General features: G+C 49.1%; 1 protein-coding gene across 2 annotated transcripts in view; it reads left to right on the plus strand.

Annotated features, from left to right (window-relative positions):
* Nucleotides 1-8,963, plus strand: part of SLC25A42 (solute carrier family 25 member 42) — a 44,086-nt gene that overhangs the window by 29,748 nt on the left and 5,375 nt on the right. For both annotated transcript variants that reach the window (XM_003796589.3, XM_023517151.1), the window contains 5 exons: nucleotides 2,615-2,720; nucleotides 4,497-4,522; nucleotides 5,777-5,943; nucleotides 6,580-6,696; nucleotides 7,246-7,397. In XM_003796589.3, coding sequence (XP_003796637.1) covers nucleotides 2,615-2,720; nucleotides 4,497-4,522; nucleotides 5,777-5,943; nucleotides 6,580-6,696; nucleotides 7,246-7,397 — 568 coding nt within the window. The remainder of the gene's footprint in view (nucleotides 1-2,614; nucleotides 2,721-4,496; nucleotides 4,523-5,776; nucleotides 5,944-6,579; nucleotides 6,697-7,245; nucleotides 7,398-8,963) is intronic.

Raw genomic sequence — 8,963 nt, forward strand, 5'->3', positions numbered from 1 at the left:
AAAAAAAAAAAAAAAAAAAAAAATTAGCTGGCTGCGGCTGCTCTCCCAAGATGGCAGCTCCTCCAGTGGAAAGCCCAATCACGCAGACATCCTGCTTATAAACTTAGAGTATGTTTCAGAAGTGGAAATAATTAATGACCGAACAGAAACCCCTCCTCCCCTAGCTTCACTCAATGTTAGTAAGCTTGCCAGCAAAGCACGGACGGAGAAAGAGGAGAAGCTGAGCCAGGCCTATGCAATCAGTGCTGGTGTCTCTCTAGAGGGCCAGCACTCTTCCAGACCATTCACAAGACCATTAAAGACTGTAAATGGCAAGAAAAAAACATTGTAGTCATGGAAGAAGTTGTTATTACACCCCCATATCAAGTGGAAAATTGTAAAGGCAAAGAGGGGAGTGCACTGAGCCATGTACGCAAAATAGTTGAAAAACATTTTAGAGATGTGGAAAGCCAAAAGATACTGCAACGTTCACAAGCCCAGCAACCACAGAAGGAGGCTACCCTGTCATCCTGAGTCCATATACATGGAGGACCCTTCCAGCCTCCAGCCGAGGCGGCGGTGGTGGTAGCTTCAGCGAGGCAGGCCAGGGTAGGGAAGGGATCCTTTATGTCCTGTTGGCTCTTGTTAACAAAGGGTCAGCATTTCCAAATCTTAGACTTGAACAAACAAAACACCCAACAAAAAAGAACGAGAGAGTAATTTAAAAGTTGAATCATTACTTGACTAACAGACTTTAGTCCATGTCCTTTTCACAGTCCCCCTTCTGGAGCAGTCACCTTGTTAATTTTATTTTTGAAAATTTCTTTCCCACTCTGCCCTTTTACTTCTGACTTTCCTTTCCTAGTCTGTTCCTGCCATTCTGTTTTTATAAGTGGCAACACTTGCCTTCTGAGTGATTGAAAGAAACTTTTACATCTTTTCTTCTAAAATAAAAGTAACAAGCTGACTGTGATTCCTAAGTTGAGACCAGAGCAGCAGACAGAGGTCTCACTTTAATTTTTTTCTTTTCTTTTTCTTTTCATTTTTTTCTCTTTCTTTCTTTCTTTCTTTCTTTCTTTCTTTCTTTCTTTCTTTTTTTTTTTTTGCACAGGGCAAAAAAAAGTTTTATTTTTTCTTAAAGTTTTCTTTATTTTTTCTTAAGTTTTATTTTTCTTAACTTTAAATATATATATAAAAATAGATATTAAAATGTTCTCTAAATATTAAAAAAAAAAAATTAGCCAGGCATTATGGTGGGTGCTTGTAGTCTCAGCTACAGGAGGCTGAGGGAGCCTAGGAGTTTGAGGTTGCTGTGAGCTATGATGATGCCACGGCACTCTACCCATGGCAATAGAGTGAGACTCTGTCTCAAAAAAGCAAAATAAAACAAAAAAAGAAACCCCACAACATACAAAATGCATAGGAGGTAACCTGATGGAGCAGATGGAAGGAAAGCAGATGTCTACAGCACCAGCAGGGCATGGGGAAGGACACTCCATGGAGCACTCTATCTGCTCACAGCAGCCCAGAAGGGAAGCAGTTGATCTGACCAATTTACAGAGAAGAAACTGAAGCCAGCAGCTGGTCAGGCCTTGGAGCTGCTGCCAAGACCACCACTGAGTATCCGCTATTTCTTTTTTTTGAGACGGAGCCTCAAGCCATCACAGCTCACAGCAACCTCCAACGCCTGGGCTCAAGCAAGTCTCCTGCCTCAGCCTCCCAAGTAGCTAGGACAACAGGTGCCCACCACAACGCCTGGCTATTTTTTTTGGTTGCAGTCGTCATTGTTGTTTTGGCGGGCCCGAGTTGGATTCAAACCCACCACCTTAGGTGTATGTGGCTGGCGCCTTAGCCAGTTGGCCACAGGCGCCAAGCCAGGTATCCACTATTTCTCAGAGCCCATGGAACCAGAACCCACAGCCTTGCTGTATGACCCACAACAGGCAAGGGTCCCCAGAGTCAAGCCTCCAAAAAGTGATAAGATTGAACCCCACAGCAAAGTTCAGTCATAGTAACTTGGGAACACTTTGGAATCTGTTCCTTTGACGAGAAGGACAGTGGGCCTGGAAGCACTTGATGCAGGTCACCCCCTTGCCTGGACAGCATAAGAGTTGCAGACATTGACCCCTGGAATTCAGAAATTGGGATATACTGGTACAGCGTCACGGTCTGCTTGCCTGAGACCCTCCTCCCTCTTCCCCAGGCCCCACGGGGGTCTCTCATGACTTTTTATGGTCCTTATGTGACTGAAATCCTACAGTGAGTAGTCAGGTACACAGGTGGTAGAGGAACTAAGCTTTACACGCATGGCCAAGTAGGGGTGACTCATCATTTGGGGGTCTGTCCCCTTATGGGTTTTTCTCTTAGGACACAGAACTTCATGGGACAGCTGAGACAGCACTTCACCTTCAATGAGGATAGTCTCAGTCATCAGGAAGGTTTTCACTTTGTCCTTAGCAGGCTCTGTGGCCGCTGAACCCATCAAGCTCACCTAGGACCAAGCAGGGCCAACACTGTGTGTGTCTCAGCCCTGGCCCGGAGGGTATAAGGAAGACACTTTTGTGGGGCACAGTCTCCAGTGGATTGGACCCTCCCCCTTGCCCTCTGACAACCCCAACCATGTGTTCTATTGCAGAGAGACCACAGACAAGTGCTCAGCTCCCTCCTGTCTGGAGCCCTGGCTGGTGCTCTTGCCAAAACAGCAGTAGCTCCCCTGGACCGAACCAAAATCATCTTCCAAGGTAAATATTGTCTGTTTATTCCCTCATGTGATAGAGAAGCTACCAGGTAGTCATGCCCTCCCATGGCCCCACACACTGTGCTTCAGATTGATTTTAAAAATGCTTCTTGGCTCGGCGCCTGTAGCTCAACTGGCTAAGGCGCCAGCCATGTACACCTAAGGTGGCGGGTTCGAATCCAGCCCGGACCCGCTAAACAACGATGGCTGCAACCAAAAAATAGCTGGGCGTTGTGGCGGGCGCCTGTGGTCCCAGCTACTTGGGAGGCAGAGGCAGGAGACTCGCTTGAGCCCAGGAGTTGGAGGTTGCTGTGAGCTGTAATGCCATGGCACTCTACCCAGGGCAACAGCTTGAGGCTCTGTCTCCAAAAAAAAAAAAAAAAAAAGTGCTTCTTTAGGCCCAGGGCCTGTGGCTCAAGTGGCTAAGGCGCTGCCATATACACCTGAGCTGGCAGGTTCAAATCCAGCTCAGCCAAACAACAATGACGGCTGCAACCGAAACATAGCCAGGCATTTTGGTGGGCGCCTATAATCTCAGCCACTACGGAGGTAGAGGCAGGAGAATCACTTGAGCCCAGGAGTTGGAGGTTGCTGTGAGCTGTGATGCCACAGCACTCTACTCAGGGTGACAGCTTGAGGCTCTATCTCAAAAAAAAATAAATAAATAAAATAAAAATAAATAAATAAAAACACTTCTTTAAATTCCATTTAGACACTATCTGAGTTTCCTAAGGCTGCCATCACAAAGGACATCAAAACAGGTGGCATAGAACAGCAGGAATTTACTTTCTTACAGTCCTGGGGGCCAGAAGTCTAAAATCAAGGTGTCGGCAGAGCCACTCTCTCTTGTCTCTACCAGCTTCTGGAGGTTCTAGCTGTTCCTTGGCTTGTGGCTGTATCACTCCTACCTCCACCCTTGTCCTTACATGGCCTTCTCACTGTGTGTCTAATTGTTTGTTTTCTCTTCTTACAAAGCCACCAGTCATCAGATTTAGGGCCAACCCTAACCTGGTACAACCTCACCTTAACTGAATTACATCTGCTAAAACCCTGTTTCTAAATAAGTCACCTTCATAGGGATTAATGGTTATGATGGAGAGACATCTTTTCAGAGGATATAATTCAACTCATAACATCTATCTGTCTCCCTTCTTGGGTTAAACAGTCACAGAAAGGATAAAGATGAAGCCTTTCCCTCCCTCAAACAGTTGCCAGTTTGTGCCCAGGACCCAGCAGCAGGATGGTCACAGCCCAGGCCCCTCTGCCCTTCATCTGTTTGGAAAGAGACTGCAGGCTTGAGCTGAGTCTTGAGCCAGTCGCCTAGCCTTTTTCTGCCCCAGTTTTCTCTTTCAGAAAATGCAGGCATTGATAATCCTCTCTGGGCTGCCGAGAGGATGCGGTAAGCTAACAGGGGTTTGAAAGGAGCAGGCCTGTGGTTAAGGGAGCTGGGGACTGGGGTTTAATCCTGAAGACAGCAGGCACACCTCACACAGAGACTGTGGGGGAGGCTGCCAGCCCACACCAGAGGCTCTTGGTGACTGCTGCAGTCCTGTATTTCTGGATCCCACCATCAGGATCTCTGGTGGCCAAAGGGACTACAGTACAAGAGTGAGCTAGGCAGCCACAGGGTGAGAGAGGGGTAAGAAGTGTACCCTTAGTGGCAGCTCTCACTCCATTGTCCAGGCCAGACCCTGTATGAGGGGGAGGGGTCATGTGCACTAGAAGTTCTGTTCTTTGCAGATGCTCTCACCATCTCTCTTGTGCTTTTGTTTTTTTCCAGTGTCTTCAAAAAGATTTTCTGCCAAGGTGAGCTACTAGATCACTGTCCACTGCCCCACTCATGGAGCTGGTGGTCCTAGGAGACATCTGGGGGTGGGGACAGGACCACCTGTCCTCCTACCCCTAGCTCTACCTGAACAATGCTCACCATGAGAATTCACTGGAGATTCCATGATAGGGGTACTGGAGGGCTCTAAACCATATTTTCATGTTTGATTTCTTGTTAAAAACAAAGCAGATAGGCTCGGCGCCTATAGCTCAACCAGCTAAGGCTCCAGCCACGTACACCTAAGGTGGCGGGTTCGAATCCCCAGCCCGGACCCGCCAAACAACAATGACGGCTGCAACCAAAAAATAGCCGGGCGTTGTGGCGGGCGCCTGTGGTCCCAGCTGCTTGGGAGGCGGAGGCAGGAGACTCGCTTGAGCCCAGGAGTTGGAGATTGCTATGAGCTGTAATGCCATGGCACTCTACCTAGGGGGACAGCTTGAGGCTCTGTCTCAAAAAAAAAAAAAAAAAAAAAACAAAAAAAAACAAAGCAGATAGTACCTTTATAGTAAAGAAAAAAGGCAGCGCCTGTAGCTCTGTCAGTAGGGCGCGGGCCACATACAGTAAGGCTGGCCAGTTCAAATCCAGCCAGGGTCAGCTAAAAAAACAATGACAACCACAACAACAAAACAAAAAAGATAAAGATAAAGTGCTTCTACAAAAGCCAGGCTACTGGGCGGCGCCTGTAGCTCAGTGGGTAGGGCGCCTACCCCATATACCGAGGGTGGCGAGGGTGGCGGGTTCAAACTGGGCCCCAGCCAAACTGCAACAACAAATAAAAATAACTGGGCCTTGTGGCAGGCAACTGTAGTCTCAGCTACTCGGGAGGCTGAAGTAAAAGAACTGCCTAAGCCCAGGAGTTGGAGATTGCTGTGAGCTGTGTGATGGCACTCTACCAAAGGCGATAAAGTGACACTCTATCTCTGCAAAAAAAAAAAAAAAAAAAATTAAAAAAAAGCCAGGCTACCAAACACCAACAAAGATACTCTGGGCGTAGGGTTCTAAGATTGCTTTGCAAACCTGGTTCACTTTACAATCCCAGGGTTGGAGGACTGGGGAGGGGTCGATAATGTCGCAGGCTGCACAAACAGACGTGGCACTAATGGGACATGGGTGGGGGGGGTGAGGCGAGGGACATGGTGGCTGCTGCGTTTCAGGGGCGTTTTGCAGGCCAACCTGGCTTGCCGGGAGGGCAGGTGGAGGCAGAGGGATGTTGACCTCTGCCTTTCTCCTAGGAGGCCTTCCGGGTGCTCTACTACACCTACCTCAACGAGGGCTTCCTCAGCCTGTGGCGCGGGAACTCCGCCACCATGGTGCGTGTGGTGCCCTATGCCGCCATCCAGTTCAGCGCGCACGAGGAGTACAAGCGCATCCTGGGGCGCTACTACGGCTTCCGCGGAGAGTGAGGCCCCACCCCGCCCCTGGCCTTTCCTTCCTTCTCCCCCACGACCCACTCCTGTCTCCTCCCTTCTCGCATGCCCCACCCCTCCCCTAACCTTCTTCCCACCCCACCCCCGCCTCTCCCTTTTCACACGACATGCCCCTCCCTCGCTAAGCACACCACACCCCTTATTCCTATGCCCCACCTCCTTCTATGCATCTCTGCCACCTTCTCCCTCAAGCCCTGCCCTTTACCTCTCCTCCACAAACCTTTCCCCTCTCCCTACCTTCCCTCTTCCCCCCCAACAAAATACCAGGCAGTTCATCACTGAGACCCTCCCAAGTGTGCCCCCACCTTAACTGTCGCACACTCTATTCTATCGTCATAGCTCCTCTCCATTCACCCATTTGTTTCCTTACAGCTCCCTGTAAGTCCTAGAGGGGCAGGCCACATACAAACGGGAAAGGGAAGGCACCAGCTCTAAATTTCAAATGACTCCCACTCAGGAGACCCTATCAGCTGGGGCATTGAAAGCCAGCCCAACCTGGTATTCCTTGGTTGTCTCCACCCCTAGCTGCACATGGGGGTGCTCTAGGCTGGGCCTGTGTTCATCTGCAGCCCCCTCACTGGGTCTCAATTTCCCCCCAACTGGTTCAGAGCCCTGCCCCCTTGGCCTCGCCTCCTCGCTGGTGCACTAGCTGGAACCACCGCTGCTTCACTGACCTACCCCCTGGACTTGGTCAGAGCGAGAATGGCCGTGACCCCAAAGGAAATGTGAGTCCTACCTTGGTGATGCTGTCACCAGCACCAGGGGCTTTTGTGTGGCAGTGGTTCCCAGGTCAGATCCCCTCTATCAGGCCCCTGGGGTTTGGGTCTGACCACTGCCCAGCTGTGTTGAGAATCCACCATGCTGACCCTGCCTGGTACAACAGAACAAGCCTTCTGTGATATTCTGCACTTGCTCCAGAAAGACAGTAATTTGTTCTCTTATCCTGGAGGTCAGTTTCTGCTTGGATCAAACCAAGAATCTTCATTTCAAACTAGACATAAATACATTAAAGTATGTTAAGAATAAAAGAGAAGGACTAAACCCACTAGAGTTTTCCCCTTGGTGAAGGTGAATTTTGGGCTTGGGCATGCCTTTGCCCCCTAATTCCAAGGCTTTTGCAACATGGTTATATTAATATTTCTTAAAGAAGGAAAGCATCAACATGCAGATAAACCCAGGCCCAGCAGGCTGGGGGAAGAGCCAAGAGTCTCAGTGGGTCCTCCCTGAACTGGAAAGGCCTGTGACCCACTTGCTCTGCTGCTCTGTCCTGGCAGGTACAGCAACATCTTTCATGTCTTTATCCGCATCTCCCGAGAAGAGGGACTGAAGACCCTCTATCATGGATTCACGCCTACTGTGCTGGGAGTCATTCCCTATGCTGGGCTGAGCTTCTTTACCTATGAGACACTGAAGAGTCTGCACAGAGGTAAGGAGAGCTGGGAGCAGGGGGAGGGTAGTCCCAGCTACTCAGGAAGCTGAAGTAGGATGATCCCTTGAACCCAGGAGTACATCCTACCCCTCAACCTACACAGAACCTGGTGAAGGGAGGGTCACCCAAATCATGGGGAAGATGTTCAGACCTCTCAGAACTAAAAAATAAAGTGCCTGGGCATGGTGGTTCACATCTATAAACCCAGGCCAAGGCTGAAGGATCTCTTGAGACCAGCATGAGTAACATATCAAGGCATTCAGGGAAGACTCCCTGGGGACAGCAACTCTGCCAGGATCACATAGACCTGGAGGCAGAACAGAGGCAAAGGGACTACAACCCTGGATGGGGCAGGCTGGGAGCCCAGCGTCCAAATTAGAACACAGGATATGTGCTCCTCTAAGAAACCAGGATTACAACTTTAAATGTCTATTTAAGAACAACTTTGTGGTGGTGCCCGTAGCTCAATGAGTAGGGCGCTGGCCATATACACCGAGGCTGGCGGGTTTGAGCCCCGCCTGCACCTGCTGAAAAACAATGACAAGTGCAACCAAAAAATAGCTGGGCGTTGTGGCAGGCACCTGTAGTCCCAGCTACCTTAGCCCAAGAATCACTTAGCCTAAGAGTTTGAGGTTGCTGTGAGCTGTGACGCCATGGCAGCTCTACTGAGGGTAACATAGACTCTGCCTCAAAAAAAAAAAAGAGCAACTTTGTGAAGTCCAGTAGTTACCCAACATTGATGGCCACCTCACATTTTCACAGTCACACACACAAAGCATATGGGTGAAACCAACCAAGAATGGGAGGGGAAATGCCCTCTTTTGGTACGTGTGAGAGATTGAAAAGTACACAAAAGCACAGAGAATAGTATAACTGCCATCCAGCGTGAACAGGTTTTAACATTTTGCCTTTGCTCTTACATGTTTTTTGCACTTGATCTTAGCCAAAAGGCTGAGAAGCGATTAAGAATTAAAGTGTTGTGGGTAAAGTTGAGGCCTAGAATCTCTCTCTCAAGTTCTCTCTCCTTTTTTTTTGAGACAGAGTCTCAAACTATCTCCCTGGCTAGAGTGCTGTGGCGTCATAGCTCATAGCAACCTCCAACTTGGGCTCAAGTGATCCTCTTGCCTCAGTTTTTCTACTTTTCATAGAGACAGGGTCTTGCATTTGCTCAGGCTGGTTTTGAACTCATGAGCTCAAGCAATCCACTCACCTCAGCCTCCCAGAATGCTAAGATTATAGGTGTGAGCCACCATGCCCAGCCTTTTTTTTCCCCCACAAAGTCTACTTCTGTTGCCCCGGATAGAGTACTGTGGCATCATAGCTCACAACAATCTCAAACTCTGGCTTGGTGCCTGTAGCTCACTGGTTAAGTCATTGGCCAAATACACCAAGGCTGGCAGGTTCAAACCTGGCCCAGACCAGCTAAACAACAATGACAACTGCAAGAAAAAAATAGCCAGGCATTATGGCAGGCGCCTGTAGTCCCAGCTACTTGGGAGGCTGAGGCAAGAGAATAGCTTGAGCCCAAGAGTTTGAGGTTGCTGTGAGCTGTGACATCATAGC

The sequence above is a fragment of the Otolemur garnettii genome, unplaced genomic scaffold, assembly GCF_000181295.1.
Source record: "Otolemur garnettii isolate 467f Iridium unplaced genomic scaffold, OtoGar3 scaffold00105, whole genome shotgun sequence".
Lineage (NCBI taxonomy): Eukaryota > Metazoa > Chordata > Mammalia > Primates > Galagidae > Otolemur > Otolemur garnettii.